The 17301-nt window shown below is 39.3% G+C and overlaps 1 protein-coding gene across 3 annotated transcripts in view; it reads right to left on the reverse strand.

The window, feature by feature from the left end:
• ltbp1 (latent transforming growth factor beta binding protein 1) overlaps nucleotides 1-17301 on the reverse strand; it is a 174550-nt gene that overhangs the window by 17221 nt on the left and 140028 nt on the right. For all 3 annotated transcript variants that reach the window (XM_072391566.1, XM_072391565.1, XM_072391564.1), the window contains 5 exons: nucleotides 14631-14750; nucleotides 10392-10514; nucleotides 9118-9243; nucleotides 8863-8991; nucleotides 7039-7167 (listed from right to left, as the gene is read on the reverse strand). In XM_072391566.1, coding sequence (XP_072247667.1) covers nucleotides 7039-7167; nucleotides 8863-8991; nucleotides 9118-9243; nucleotides 10392-10514; nucleotides 14631-14750 — 627 coding nt within the window. The remainder of the gene's footprint in view (nucleotides 1-7038; nucleotides 7168-8862; nucleotides 8992-9117; nucleotides 9244-10391; nucleotides 10515-14630; nucleotides 14751-17301) is intronic.

Below are 17301 nucleotides of genomic sequence, written 5' to 3' on the forward strand. Positions count from 1 at the left end.
GGATGCAGAGAAACTAATTCATGCATTTGTTTCTTCAAGATTGGACTACTGTAATTCCTTATTATTGGGCTGTCCCACATATTCTCTGAAAAGCCTCCAGCTGATCCAAAATGCTGCAGCCAGAGTTCTGATGAGAACTAACAGGAGAGATCATGTTTCTCCAGTTTTAGCTTCTCTTCATTGGCTCCCTGTTAAATTCAGAATAGAATTTAAGATTCTTCTTCTCACATATAAAGTTCTTAATGACCGAGCTCCATCATATCTTAAAGATCTCATTGTAAGATATTTTCCTAACAGAGCACTTCGCTCCCAAACTGCAGGTTTACTTGTTCCCAGAGTTTCTAAAAGTAGAATGGGAGGCAGAGCCTTCAGTTATCAGGACCCTCTCTTATGGAATAAGCTGCCAGTAAATGTCCGGGAAGCAGACACCCTTTCCACTTTTAAGATTCGGCTTAAAACTTTCCTTTTTGATAAAGCTTATAGTTAGGGATGGCTCAGGTAATCCTGAAATATCCAATAGTTAAGCTGCTATAGGCTTAGACTGCTGCGGGACCTCATCTGTCACACCTTTCCTCACTTTGCTCTCTTTTGCCTCCTGTTTAATTTCTCAATTGATTTTATGTACATGTGACATTATTATGGTTATTAACTTGTGTTTCCCTGTTCCAACAGATATCCTTTGAATGGCGTTATGGTGTTTTTCCCCCCTCTTTTCCCTCTTTTCTGTCTTCTCAAACCCCAGCTGGTCGAGGCGGATGGCCACCCTTCCTGAGTCTGGTTCTGCCAGAGGTTTCTTCCTGTTAAAAGGGAGTCGTTCCTTTCCACAGTTGCCACAGGCACGCTCAGGACGGGAGATTGGACTGAAGACACATTTCGGTGCAATCTGTTGGTTTCCTTAGCTAGGATATTAATTTTTTGAATTGGCTCTATATGAATTAATTGGATTATGATTACAATGAATTGAATTCCAATTGGCTTGAATTGGACTATATTACTTAAGTGCCTTGAGATGACAATTGTTGTAATCTGGCGCTATATAAATAAAATTGAATTGAATTGAATTGAATCTCCTTTCTACACACACTTCATCAGTCAGCAAATCACTGGATTTCTACAATAACACCATGAACAGCATCCTGGATGTCCATGCATCTGTCAAAATCAGGACAGTCCATTTCTCTCACTCAGTTTATTCATTATCCGGATGATGAAACCTTCCAACTTTTGCCCTTTCCAACAGCTCTGGTGAACGCCCACATCCCTGCCATCAGTCCCCCAAGCATCACAGCAATAAACCAGTCACTGGCCACATTGTACCTGCTTTAATAACTGCTATGATCACACCACTTTTCAAAAAACCCTCCCTTAACCCTAAATTCCCTGCAAACTTCAGGCCCATATCCAACCTCCCATTCCTCTCCAAGGTCCTTGAAAAGGTAGTTGCTGCCCATCTTCAACGCAACAGCCTGTGATAAATTTCAGTTTGGTCTCTATTCTGCCAACAACACAGAAACAGCCTTAATCAGAGTAACCAATGACCTCCTAATGGCAGCTGATTCAGGTTCACCTTCCCTCCTTGTTCTCCTTGACCTGTCTGCAGCATTTGACACCACTGGCCACCACATCCCTCTCAAAAGGTTACAGCACACCATTGGACTCAGCAATACTGCCTTAACCTGGTTAAAATCCTGACAGAGCAATTCTGATAGATTCAAATCAAATTCCTGATAGAAGTGAATATGTCTCCATGGGTGGCTCAAGGTCCTGAACTCACACCATCTACTGTGGTGTGAGTGACCAGTGAGTGATTTAAATCGGGATTTAATCAAAGAGAAATTACGAGGGCTGCACGTTGGTGTAGTGGTTAGCACCTGCCCCTCAATGCAAGAGGGTTCCTGGTTTGAATCCTGGCCGGGGCCTTTCTATGTGGAGTCTGCATGTTCTCCTCGTGTGTGCATGGGTTCTCTCCGGGTACTCCGGCTTCCTCCCACAGCCCAAAAACATGCATGTTAGGTTAACTGGTGAATTGACCCTAGGAGTGAGTGTGAGTGGGTGATTCTCACGAAATTGCATTTTGACGTGTCTGTAAGGATTTGATAGACTAAACTACTAAAACAATCAAACTTTTGTATTATATATAAAACTATGGTATGTACTAATTGTAGGACTACTGTTGTCATTGCATTTGATGGATTACTCTATATTTTATGACAACATTTCAACCTTAAAATTCATTACCGTAACGTCTCCGGGCTTTTATATTTTATCTTAAACCCAAAATTATCACAATACATCCCCATAATTTAATATACATATAAATAGAAAAATGGTTGGGGTTATACCCTTTAACTAGCAGTGTTATCATTTTGGGCCAAGTATTTGTGAATTATTATTTTCTGGGCAAAATACATGTGTCCGGAGCATGAACAATTCATTTCCGTAACAATGATATTTGGCTCCATTAAAATCCCTGTGTTCCAATAAATAGTTTTTTTTTATCCCATGATGCCTTGTGTGGAAAAGAAGTTTCAAAATGGCTACTAGGTAAAATCATATTTCAAGTTCTTCTAGTAGACATTTTAAAAATTGTAATTATATACACCCTTTGGCACACTACTACTGTTCATTACCGTAACAGGGTATATTTAAAATAGTTTTGTAGATAATTATTTTATATTCTGTGGAAAAGTAACTTATATAGAGCCAAACTGTTAGTGAAAATATTTCTGCCCAGTCATGCTAGCTATGCTAATTAATGCTATCAACATGGAACTGCCATTCATTACCGTAACGCTCTGCATTCATTACCGTAACATATGCAAGGCTGTTACGGTAATGAAATGAAGTGTTACGGTAATGAATTATGTATGTATAATCAGGGCTACAAATTTTGTGGTTCACTATCTATGGGTTATACTGTACTGTAGCAGCATGCCTTCTCATATCTACTAACTACCTAGCTAGCTGTAGCCATTTTTGCTAATAAATAATTTTTTCCTTTAAAAATTCATAAAAAATTACAGGGTCCCTTAATTAACATTAGTTAGTACATTATTAAGCATTAATTAACCGTTTACAGATATATTAGCAATTCCATCCATCCATCATCTACCACTGGTCGGGGGTCGGGTCGTGGGGGCAGCAGCTTTAACAGAGAAACCCAGACGTCTCTGTCCCCGGCCACTTCCTCCAGCTCTTCCGGGGGGATCCCGAGGTGTTCCCAGGCCAGCCGAGAGACATAGTCTCTCCAACGTGTCCTGGGTCTTCCCCGGGGTCTCCTCCAAGTGGGACGGGCCCAGAACACCTCACCAGGGAGGCGTCCAGGGGGCATCCTAACCAGATGCCCGAGCCACCTTATCTGGCTCCTCTCAATGCGGAGGAGCAGCAGTTCTACTCCGAGCCCCTCCCGGATGACTGAGCTTCTCACCCTATCTCTAAGGGAGAGCCCAGACACCCTGCGGAGGAAACCCATTTCGGCCGCTTGTATTCGCGATCTCGTTCTTTCGGTCACTACACACAGCTCGTGACCATAGGAGAGGATGGGAACATAGACTGACCAGTCGGTGCAGAGCCCGCAACACTGCAGATGCCGCACCGATCCGCCCGTCAATCTCACGTTCCATTCGCCCCAATTGGGACCGATCTGGATTCCGAAGGTGTAAAAAAAGCGGAAAACGGCAGAGCGCAAACACAAAGAAACACTCAGAAGGTTGCCCAGAGTACGATCCATGGTGAAAGAGGGAACCAATGTACAGATGGCTTATTATCTGCTAGTTGCTATACATATAAGCCCCGCCCCTTTGGCCGCTTCCGGCTTCTCTGACCGCTTCCGGCAGCAGAAGAAGCAGAAGCGGCGGGTTGTGAGCGTTGTGAGCGACTACAGCCGCTCACTGCACTTTTGGTGTGAGCCCCCGGTAAAGTGTTACCATATTAGAAATATACTTGTGTCGAGACCATCGGTATTCTATAATGTTGTATAAGGGTTAGGGTTAGAGATTTGGGCAAAACATGTATAAAGGAGGGTTGAAAAGTTATTGATTGTTTGATTATTGTATTTGATTATTGTATTGTATTAATTCTTATTCGTCTTATTCGTATTGATTGTGGTTACACTAAACCTTATGAATTGCTCTTGATTCATTGTTTTATTGTAAAGTCGAGCTTAATTTCTCCTTACCTAAGACAACCTAATCATTCAGTAATTCTAATGTAGCCTTGCATGATAAACAGTGAAAAAGATTGGACCATATAGCCTACTTTGTGAATACTAAAAACATGGCTTCTATGTATGAATGCCATTTGAGTTCATTACCGTAACAAAACTTTTCATTACCGTAACAGCTTTATATTACTGTAACACTTGCTGTATATGTAAATATTTGGATGGGAATGAGTGATACCTTCAAATTTTATTTTTGTACAGGAACTATTTGTCAAGTCTTTTCAGATTACTGAATTGACATTTTTTTATTACTTGTGAAATTTACACTACAGGAAAGATTTAGTGTAAAAAAAAATGCAATTTTGTTACGGTAATGAACATAATAACTAAAATTACTGTATCAATAAAAACATTTCTGAATGTTTACACTATGTGACTATTCTGAACTATTAATAGAACATGCATGAAAAAAATAAAAGGTCTACCTTTCATACATATTCAGTTATCAATTGAAAATGTGTTATGGTAATGAAGTTATTTGTTCAACGACTCAATAAAACATTCCGAAAATGTATTAAAGAACGTGTATTGATCACAGTTAATTGAGACCCTGCTTAATACTAATAAGAGAAAAAAATTGCAAAATTGACCTAAATTTGTTTTTGCAAAGGTTAGGACAGTTTCGTGAGAATCACCCGAGTGTGGATGGTTGTTTGTCTCTGTGTGACCCTGTGGACCTGTTCAGGGTGTATCTGGCCTCTCACCCAATGACACCACTCTTTTGGTTTACTTAAACCACAAGATCTAAAGACTAAACCCTCACAGACAGCTGATATTACATCAGTAGTAAGCTCCTGTGGCAAAGGAGATAAAACGGCTATATTCCATAAAAATTTTTTTAAAATTGTTCCATCTCTAGTGTATGATGTGTGTGTGGGACTGGGAAAATTGCTGTGTCAATGATTGAATGTGGCTTGTAGTGTAAAGTGCTGTTAGGGGTCAACAATTGTTCCATCAATAGGGTCGATTTACTGCTTCAGTGTGTGAGTTCAAAAGGTGTAAAAAAAAGAGGAACAGGACACTTTCTTGTGACAGCATTTGATGCTTGATAAATAATCTGCAATCAAACAAAAAAGAAAAACTTCTTTGGGGCTTTTTAGGTATTTAACCCAACACGCAAGATTTCTTGAATGGAAGCACTCAGAGAAGAGTTAAACCTGAAAATACAAAATTCACACAGACAGGCTCCACATACCTTTTTCCTGTGAAGTGATACTAATCATTCAATCAAATCTAGGCTGCAAAATTAATTTTCCCCTCAAAGCCCCCATGTAGCTGGATGGGTTGCCCGGTGTTTAATGAAAGAAATAATCAAATAAATAATCATATAAACTCAAGGAGCAAGATGCTAAAAACAGACAATATTGCAACAAAGCCTCAATTAGGAGACTAGAGAGGGGAAAAGCAAAGATGGAAAACACAGGATTAAATCACAGGAGAGAAGGAAAAGGGAGATTATGCTGTTGGATAAAAGGAATAGATGGAGAGGAAGGAAGACAGAGAGAGGACTAATTTTCTGAATGGTTAGTGGTACACCACCACTGATGACTTGTGCAAGGAATGTGTGTAAGTGAGTCCATCTGTGCAATCCACAGTACAGTGAGGGTTTGGCAGCTGGTCGGCCTGAAGATGGGTGGGACCAAGCAGCACTGCCAGGGAACAGATGGGTAGTGTGTGTATAAAGCACAAACTGTATGCTGGTAATTCTGGTGTTATACTGCGTTTGGTGACATTGGTTACAAGGAGTTCAAATGGTGAAGTAAATTCTGACAACAGCAGGAACCCATTCAGCCTGATGGAAACCAGCAGCACCAAGCAGTTAATCCTCGCTTCAAGCCAAAGTTGAGGGAAACTGCTGATTTTCAACACAACTCCCATATATCTGTTGTTAAGTTGGTGAATCTACACCACTTCTTAATATTGCCCAAAAATATCATCTGGGAGATGATTTTATCTTTTCTGTCTTCTCAAACCCCAGCTGGTCGAGGCGGATGGCCACCCTTCCTGAGTCTGGTTCTGCCAGAGGTTTCTTCCTGGTTCTGGTTCTGCCAGAGGTTTCTTCCTGTTAAAGGGAGTCGTTCCTTTCCACAGTCCCTCAGGCTCAAGACGGGAGATTGGACTGAAGACTGTTTTGGTGCAATCTGTTGGTTTCCTTAGCTAGGATATTAATCTTTGAATTGGCTCTATATGAATTAATTGGATTATGATTACAATGAATTGGCTTGAATTGGACTATATTACTTAAGTGCCTTGAGATGATAATTGTTGTAATCTGGCGCTATATAAATAAAATTGAATTGAATTTATACACCTGTGGCCATGGAAGTGACTGGAACACCTGAATTTAAATGTTTTGATGGGTGATTGAATACTTTTGGCAATATTGTGTATTTATGTTTATGCATTTGGCAGACGCTTTTATCCAAAGTGACTTACAGGTAGGCAGATAGGGTAAGGGGGTCTTGCCTGAGGACCCCGACTGGAGGAAGTACCTTTCATGCAGGGGATTTGAACCCAGGTCTCCCACATGAAATATGGAAATCATACCATTACACTATCCAGTCCCTATTTCTACAAGTTGAGTACTGCATAACACGAGACAGTTGGTAAAGTTGAAGGCCTGAGTGTTACCTTATATGTAAGCAGGTTCATCTCTGGTTTGCCAGTCAACAGCCCTACTTCATGGCAAATCAACTGATGGTTTTCAAATTGTTTAAGACGACAAGACCTTCCCTCTTGAATGAGTTTCAAAATTTCTGACTGATACTGTAGTTTCATTATCGTACAATACACAACGTCACATAGTAAACACTCACCCTCGCAGCCTTGGCCATCAGTGGACTCCTGGTAGCCCTGATCACAGAGACATCGGAATGATCCCAGTCTGTTCTCACAGAAGCCATGGGGTCCACATCGTGTCTCATTGAGCCCACACTCATCAATGTCTGAAACCACACACAGCAGAGAAGAAATCAAATGTTTTTTTCATTAACACTCACATTTTTAGCCTCCTTACAAGCTTTGTTATTACCGTTACTTTCCAGCATCTTAATTTACTGTCAATTATGTTATGGCTGTGTCTGAAACCTGCCACTCAAACATCTGTTGATTGACTAAATGACCCACATTTCTCTGTATTCTCTATATTTCCTTCCTATCACATGTAGGAAATGCTGTGGATTAAACTGAATATTGACATGCTTTGCAACTGAATAAGTTGCTGTAAGAAGCAAAAAGAAAAAAAAAATCTTTTGATTTCATAATATATACATTAATTCAAAGTAAACACAAGAAACTTGTGCTAAAATAAAATGGACCAGACTCAGTTAATAATTCCCTAAATTCAACAATAAACCTTCTAATACTGGCTCAGTACTCAATGATGAACCTCCTGATCCTTATAATCCCTATATAGACCAGCGAGCAGTGCTGACCAACATGTCATTGGGGTCATCAGGTGCGAACCTCCTTTCATCTGTGTTTCGTCTCTTTGGGCCCACGACACCTCCAGGAGGCTAGACAGTGATCACTGGTGTCCCAGAGTCACTCCCCTAATGCCAGCTATCACTGCTCCTCACACCACAACAACCATCTTTTCTTCCACAAGCAGCACTATTATCAGCTACCCCAGCCTCTCACCAACTGCACACCAGTCAAACCCTGGCTCGGGTAGGGGGTAGAAAGAGATGATAAATAAAAACACACTTCCACTGATGTCTGAGTTTGCATAAATCACAAAGTAGAGGGCTGTAAATATCCCTTCAAGTCTAGACAGCCAATTCAAAAACTTCCCCTATTGTTCAATCTGTACATGCTCCCATTAGCCAGCTAATACGCAGCTATAATGTGTCCTACCACAACTATGCAGATGACACTTAGATCTACGTGTCACTGACAGCAGGAGAACACAGGCCTGTAGATACATTGCGTCACTGCATCGAACAGTTCAGGGTGTGGATGCAAAACTCCAGCTAAACTCAGACAAAACTGAAATCATTGTCTGTGGCCCACAGAAACAAAGAAAGCGTTATCAGTCACCTTGAGACTCTCTCTCTAAAACCTAATAATCAGGTTAGAAATCTAAGACCTGAACTTTAACAGCTGCATTAAATCAATATCATCAGCAGCTTTTTACCATCTAAAAAACATTGCCAGAATCAAAGGAATAGTGTCTAAACCAGACTTAGAAAGACTAATTCATGCATTTGTCTCCAGCAGGTTAGACTACTGTAACGGCCTGCTCACTGGGCTCTAAACGGGCTGCAAGACAGCTGCAGGACATCCAAAACGCTGCTGCTCGAGTCCTGACTAGAACCAGGAACTACGACCATATTAGTCCAGTGCTCAGGTCTCTGCACTGGCTTCCTGTCACTCAGAGAATAGACTTTAAAAGAGCTCTGCTAGTGTACAAGTCACAACAACACATCTCAAGAAAAAAAAACTCTGAAAAGTCTGAAGCCATACTTCGCAAATAGGTTGGATTGCCGACGAGTTGCTGTATATAGTGAAGGAATATATATATCTCTATGTGATTTTTAAAATAGCACAGCAATAGATATGACTGATAAGTCAAACATAGCTATGTTTCCAAGTAAGAAGTGTGTCTGTGTTTATGTTTTGCAAGCGTAGTTGCATCTTACCATCACAAGAAGGTGTGTCGAGACTGGCTGTAAATCCACTGTCACATAGACACAGATAGGATCCCTCTGTATTGAGACATTTCCCATGTGGAGAGCAGAACTCTGCTTCTTCCACACATTCATCAACATCTGAGATGACACAGACAGAAACAGCCAAGAGGTGTGGGATTGTTACTGATTCTCTATTTTTGTTCACTGACCACTGGGACATTTTAATGTCTAAGATCAGACATCATGTCTCCACTCTGTGCCTACCTCTGCAGCTGGTGCCATTGATCTGTCGGTACCCCTCAGGGCAGGCACAGGTGTAGGAGCCCAAATTGTTAACACAGTCTCCTACAGTCTCACATGGTCTAGCCTCCTCTACACATTCATCCACATCTGGGATGTAGACACATAAAAACACATTTTGTTAGAATGCAGTTAGTTCATCTGCATGCTGACGAAGAACATTCGCCTGAAATTTACTGACAAGTAGTTTCATTAAAGAACAGCACTATTGGTGAATTAAGAGTAAATATGATTCAGAGCCTAATTTGCCCATATAATCAGAAGGAGTAATACAAATGAGCTTTGTGCCCTCTGGTATCCATCAGGTCAAGTTTACAGACTGCAGTGCTGATGATCTGTGTAAAGGACAGACACTAGTCTCTGTTTCATCAAATCTCCATATGTTCCATCAGTAATGAGCTGGAATCATTAAGCACAAATCACATTGTCCTGTTTCTCATCTGTAACAAACCTAAAATTCAAAAGGGTAGCAGTAACCATGTTAACCCTGAGGTCTATGATCGCACCGGCGTGATCAGTTCGCATGACGTCATTATGGCTCAGACCCCAGAGGGTTAATATACCATGTTGTTTAACATGCACAATTAAAAACATGAAATAATAAAATAGGATTCGACAAAGAAAACATGTTGTAGTCAGTATGAACAATGAGAATTACTCCCATTTTAGCCTCCCTCCACTGGCTGCCTGTCCATTTTAAGATTGTTTTATTTGTTTTTAAATCTTAAAATGTGCTCGCCCTGCCTTACCTCTCTGAGCTGCTCCATCCTTACACTCCTGCCCGGTGCCTCAGGTCAGCTGATCAGCTGTTCCTGGAGGTACCGAGGGCTAAATGGAAGGTCAGAGGAGATAGAGCCTTTTCTGCTGCCGGTCCTAAACTATGGAACGACCTCCCATTGCACATTAGACAAGCCTCTTCACTGTCCATTTTTAAAACTCATCTTAAAACCTATTTTTATTTCCTGGCTTTTAACCCAGCATGAGACTCTGTTTCTGTTTTTGCTGTATTGTTTTTATTTTGTTCTTATGTTTTATGTCTTATACTTCATGTTGTGATTCAGCACTTTGTTTCAGCCACGGCTGTTTTTAAAGGGTTTTATAAATAAAGTTGAGTTGACATTTCTACTTTGGCCAAATAAAGCTGCCTGTCTGATGATTCCTCAGCTGAACATAAACCGTTCAGGTGGTTTCCTACGTTCCCTTTGCATACAAAGAGCTAACAGTAGAAATGATCATACCATTACATTGATCTCCAGTCGGGGAGACTCTGAAACCTGGTCCACACAGACAGATAAATGAGCCTTCAGTGTTCAAGCACTGGCCTCTGATGCAGACTTGCTCATCTTGGCACTCATCTATATCTGAAAAAGCACAAATGAGGTGAAAGCTATATCATATAAACAGGATACATTAAACGTTAAAGTAATGAACTTGTCTCACATTTCAGAGCAGTGCTTATGCTGTTTGAAATTAGATAAACAGTATGCAAATGCAGTGAATACTTTTGAAACATAAATCTATCATTTGTAAAGACAGTTGCGATCAAGCTGCCTGTGAGTGACTGACTTCAGTGTGTTCACACATTGATAAATGTGATAAATCACAATTGATAAATGTTGTCTAGCTGCTTCGTTGAATAACTTGCTGCAGAGTGTCAGAACTTTAACTTTCTAAATTCATTGGTCACTCTCCACTCTGGCTTTTTAAGCACTTCAGAGGTGTCAAAGTTTAAATGCTACATTTACAAACAATAATTAGAAATACTAGCTTAGTGTAGCGAACTCAAGTGTGGAATTTAATACAAACTTAAGATTTTAAATGACTGCAACATTCTTTTGTGGGGATGGTCAGTGTGGAAATACCAGATGGGGGATTCTACCTCAAAGAAGAGAAATTTACAACCACCTTTGCCCACAAAAGCATTTTGGGGGAGTTTTCTCAGCCCCTCTTTCCACAGACCTGTGCCATAAATTTAGATAAATGCATTAATAGCTTAGTGCTAACTAAGCTGAACAAACAACGGACCCTCTCAGGAGAGTATTGGGGAAAACCAGAACAGGACCCCTCCCACCATATATGGTTCAAAGTAAACAATGGTGACAGTTTTCCCTGACTCTGATTCAAGCCAGAGACAGTCGCTGCACGGACCTCTCAAAAGGATCTCACCCTGAATCAATTTTTAGCTGAATCTTGAAACTGCAAAATGTGCTTTGTATCTTTGTACAAGTTCTTTCATGTTCTCAGTGATATCACAAGCTGCATTTTAATACCTTTTTCATGATCGTACGTGGAACGATACGGAAGATATTATTATTTTGGAAAATTACTAATCCGCTTATGGAGCCACATTGACCCCGAGTGGTCCGTAGTCCTGAATAGTTAAATCCAAAATTAAGTCAACAACTTGCATATGACATGTGACATTTATATGAAATAATGCAACTATTAACCAATGATTCAGCTGTTTCTTATTGTATTCTGCATTTAACGCAGATAACAACAACTATAACACAAATAACATTGGTTGGTTCGTTATTCATACGTCATAACTTTACAGATATCCATCTGAATTTTGAGACTCATAACCATCATGTTATGTTATGTTATGTTATGTTATGTTATGTTATGTTGTTTCTTATGTCTTTATATCCTAAGTTAATGCTATATCTTTACCCTTTATATCTTAACAAGTTATGGTGTTTTTATCCTCCGAACAAATGTTTATGAGACGGAGGAATGCAGGAGTCGAATTGCTTTGAGGCAAACCTCCTTGCACGTCGCCTTACAAAATACGCCCAGGCAGACGTCACATCAGTTTCAGGCATACCATGGGCTGAAAGTGTAGCGTAGGCCTACGTCATGCCCCGCCTCCGCGAATCAAACTCCGGAACCCGCAAGGAAAAGGGAGAGTTATTGTCCAGTCATGGCATGGACGGAATATTGAAAGAGTATATTGAAGGTCCAGATCAGTAGAGAAGATGAAGAACAGAGAGCTCTAATTGATGGAATGAGAGTCTGGCAGAGAGTCTTTGGAAATGGCAGGAGAGGAAGATGAGATGGAAGAAGAAGGTCCGAACAAAGACAGAAAGAGAAGAATCTAGTAGAAAGATACATTTTGCGTTTTTGTTCATCCGTCATCCTGTCTCCTCTCTATAGCACGTTTTAAACTCTGCTGCTGTACGCCTCCTCACCTATTTTTGATCACCAAAAGGAGCCAGCGTTCAGCTTGTCAACCTTTTTGTCAATCTTTGGTGAATTTAAGTTCACCTCATCAGAGTTGGTCAGCAACCAAAAGCAACTCCACCCTTGGACAGTTTTATCATTATTTGTGGTGAATTCAGACACACCACCCCGTTCGTCTTCAAGCTACCAGAAGGAAGGCTTATTCTCCAGCGCAGGAAAGCGACCGGTCCAGTCCCACCACAACGAAGGCCGGCTTTTTTGTATGTGTTCTTTACGTATGTGTGAGTCCAACAAAACGAGAATTCACGAGTAGCGACTATATGAGACTGGAATTTATTAGTTATTAATTAATAATTGATTATTAATTTAACATACCAGAATCGTAAGATTCTGTCTTTTCCTTCGATTGAAGGTGGTGCCCTAAAACGAGGTTAAATAAGGCTTATTCAGATAGTGAGAACTTTTGGATAAATCCTTATATCTTATCACATCACGCTACGTGTGTCCGCTATAAATAAATATATACTGTTGGTGCCTTGTGTGCCGGCGATATATAATTTGGCTACATTAGTATGCCTTGAACGATCACTTCTAGACTTTTAAACTTTACTGCACAGTCAAATACATCAGTTTGTCCCCATGAAAGTGCAGTCAAATTTAAGTCCCCACTGAGACAGCTTGAACACACTTAACACACACACATGAACACACACACAGTTGAGGAGAAGTGGCCTTTTCCTGAGTCAAGCAATGTTGAGCTAACATCTATTCAGTGGTTTATTAAATTCCATAAAAGAATAATAATAATAACTTTATTTATGCTGCTGGGATAGGCTCCAGCACCCCCGCAACACAACCGACGGATTAAGCGGGTATAGAAAATGGATGGATTGAACTTTATTTATACATCACTTTTCAAAAATGAGTTACAAAGTGCTGAACAACAAAAATAAAAAAATAACTTAAAACCATTCATTTCAACAACTTAATCATACAACAAAATAAGAAAAAAATTAAGAGAAGGCCAGATGATAAAAGTGAGTCTTTAGAAGAGATTTAAAAGAAGCCACTGAGCTGGCATGCCTGAGATCGCAGGGCAAGGAAATCCACAGCTGTGGAGCACGGACATCACATGCACGGTCTAATTATTTCCTCTTGATGCCACCATCATTCTCTGCCACCACACTGCGGCTTGGCTTGCCTTTTGTAGTGTGTGAACAGCCAAAACCTCAGCGCTAACCCCATGTCACATGGAATACAAGAGTAGCAAACATTGTAAAAGGAGAGATGGGCACATCTTTCTTTTCTGCTAGAAAGTTTAGGACTTCAAAGAAAGAATAGGCCCATATTATGTGTTCTTTGGAATGGTTTGTTCTTTTATTGACTGATTGGTGCGGTATTTCATTCTGCATGTGTTTCTTGGACCTATTTTTTGTGTGTTGGTGGCTCGCCATTGTAAACCGTGAGGTGAGGATGTAATCTAACTATTACAAGGACCATACAGTCAGATAAAAAAAATTCCCCAAAACAGGCTGGAAACTCCTACAGTTAATGTCAGTGACACTTAACGTCAAGTACCACTTAGCTGTTATTTTGTCCATAAGCAGAATACTAGCGGTGTAAGGCAAAGTTACTCTTATGTATTCTTATTTAGGATTATAATATATCATTAGTTATCAATAACGTAACTACAATCCTAGTTACGTTATTATAAATGGTCTGGTCTGATTAATTTCATGCAACAGATTGTTCTATTGCTTTTATTAATCACACATATTCATAGAACACACATTTGTTTATTCTAATAACCAAATAAGTTAGAATTGGATTTGTAATATAAATAGAAAATTAAACAAAAGAATAAAAATAACAATTGTCTGACAGTAATCTAAAACCTAAAATTAGGGGACTATTGACTCAAAGTGGATAGGCAGAGCTACTGAATGACTCTATTGTAAGCATCTAAAAGGGGTCTAGTTAAAATACATATTCACAGGCAATCAAAAGCAACGGACCAATACTCTAAAACACTCTCCTGATTTGTTTGCATATCTATACAAAGGTTACTCTTTTAAGCTTCTCAATTTCATATCTAAAGTATAGAATCGTTGTTTATAGTAACACTAGCTTTTGTCTGCATGCATTAACAAATAACAAACAAAAAGACAAATGAGCCAAAGTGCATATCTGCGCTTTCCGATGCAGTTCTAAATTTGACTCACTATAGACACAATAATTTATTGCAGCTTTGAAATAAAGTCTTTATTGCAGTAAGCACACAGTGTTAGACGTACCTCTACACTGGCCTTCTTGCCCTAAAAAGCCATGAGGACAGGAACCACAGGTGTACCCGCCTGGCTCATTATAGCAGATACCAGAAGAACATGCCACCCTGTTTTCACATTCATCAAAATCTGCGGAAAAAAAAGAAGGCATTAAAAAAAAGTAGTGAGGTTGATGCTGAAAAAGTTCAGTTACTTTGATTAACTTTCACACTGCACTTTTGAAAGCAGATCAAACCACCTGAACAACATCACGTAGTTCCAACAGATGCTCGTTTGGGGGGCTATTGCCTGAAATGAGCACTAACCAGGAAGGAAAAAAGCATGAAGGAAAAAGAAAACCCAGATAATAGATTGGCCAGGATAGAAAACAGAAATCAATCCACTTCAGCTGGCTTGTTCACAACAAGTAATAACCCTAGCCACAAGCAATCGCAATATATTGTCTTCTGACCATATATCGATAAGTGCCTGCGCCTTCTCACTATTTCCTGTCTGCCCACTAGACATTTTCCAACTTTTTCTTTGTTTACCTCTGCTTCTTTGGTTTTGCGCTGTTGGTGCAGACCAAAGTTCATTGTTTGGTCGGCACCAGAGTTCAGGTGAGCTTTCACAACTACCCAAACGTTTCTGCCTGATCACATGTGTCTCATTTCAGACCTCAGACCAGGAGAGGCGTGACTGGGAGGAACAGCCTTCCTGACCTGAAACTTTTTTTGGACGTTAACTACTCCTGCATACTTTCACCGATTCCTACAATTGTGGTATCAAAATGTTCAGCTTGTTCAGGAGATTGTTGCTATATATTTTGATGTTTCTAACTTTTATGCTTTTTAAGCTATTCAACTTTTAATCAAATGTTCCTGTCATTCAAATGAATGGAAAGTGCTTTCAACTCTTCAAAAACTTCTTCCCTCTTTCCAACCTAACTATTTCTGCAGATTTTCAGCTAGAGACACCATTCAAACTTTAAATGGGTCACAAGATATTGAGGTATTACTGTTTGGTGCAGCTTTTTAAATATTAAGCCAGTATTGAAATATAACGGTTTCAAAAACATGAACAAATTTCAACTCTAACTACTTCTGCATACTTTCACGGATTTCTACAATTTTGGTCTCAAAACGTTCAGCTTTTGCAGGGGATCCAGCTTTGACTTTTGGTGTTTCTAACTTTTATACCTTTTAAAATATTTAACATTTTATTAAAATTTTAGGCAAGACATTCAGCTGAATGACTCTATTACCAGCTATTCAGCTATTACCAAATGCTTCATCTTTTTCAAGTATGAAGACAATTTTGAAATATGACAGTTTAAAATACATGAACATTTTTGGTTCTTCTTGATTTTTATGAATGATATTCAAACAAAGTCATCTAACTTTCATACAGTTTAACTTACAGAAACAAATTATACCTTAAAATGTAGCAAAAGTTGTCCCCTTTCCGCCAATGTAACAACTAAAGAGCTCACATTTACAGAATTTCAGCTATGAGCCTTGAAGCGAGAGAAACCTTTCAAATTCTCTCACTAACTCCAATGAAAAGTTTGATATAACACCAGAGACAGGTTCACCTGTGTTCAACTCGCTGCCGTTTAAAAATCTTTCACTCCATTTAACTAAAAACTACATTACTGTGTTCTTGTAACCCTTCTGATCTATAAATTATTTTCCTCGCTCTTACAGTTTTCTCACAGGAGGTCATAGTATCCATTCAGCCATTTCTGAGAACATCATTCTGTGTATATTTCTCTGCATGTGTGTGTATGTCCATGTGGGACTTGTGGATTGGGGAATTGGATGAGTAAAGTGGCGTTTTTTCAATCTATATTTTATTGGCCATGTAAAGCACTTTGTGTTGCATCTTTTTTTTTGTATGAAAAGTGCTTTAGAAATAAAGATTGACTGATTGAAATTGCTGGTTGTCTGAAAGGTGTTTCTATCAGACAGTGCTACATTTGTAAAATCAGTAATCGGTCATTTTAAACAGTGTTCAGGCTCTGTTTTTATTCACTGTGCTGTCTGATGGCAGAAACAAAAAATAAGTACATAGGAGGCTTTTTTCAGAATTCTGTTGCATTCAAATTAAAAGGAAATTAAATCCTGGACAGGTCGCCAGTCCATCACAGGGCCACACAGAGACAAACAAGACACACCATCATCCATGCTCACACTCACTCCTGGGGACAATTTAGAGTCACCAATGAACCTGACATGCATGTTTTTGGGCGGAGGGAGTAAACATTGTAAACATTTGTAGATGTTGTATCTTTTTAACAGATTTTTGCTTTGAAGAGAAAAGGGCATTGTGTCATGGTTTTCTATAAAAATATGTTTTAATATAGCACATAAATGCATTAATTGATTTCTTTCTTGTGATAATCAATTGAATAATTACATTTATTGCATTTGTATTTAAAAAATGAGTGCCTCATTTTAAACAAAGGCTAAAGTATTTTCTATCTGATTACTTATTAATTAATGGAATAATCTCCATTAATTATTCAATTAATTACCTAAATAATCATTTGTTGCTGCCCAAATACCAAATACTTTGTATTTGTACTTTTTTGTTGTAAATTTTGACAGATTTACTTTTGGTTATGTATTAAATTTGATAATACTGATTTGCTGTTGGGTCGGCATTGGCTGAGCTCATGGAGTGATAACCCAGTCGTAAA

The sequence above is a fragment of the Leuresthes tenuis genome, unplaced genomic scaffold (genome assembly GCF_036924035.1).
Source record: "Leuresthes tenuis unplaced genomic scaffold, fLeuTen1.0.hap1 SCAF_8, whole genome shotgun sequence".
Lineage (NCBI taxonomy): Eukaryota > Metazoa > Chordata > Actinopteri > Atheriniformes > Atherinopsidae > Leuresthes > Leuresthes tenuis.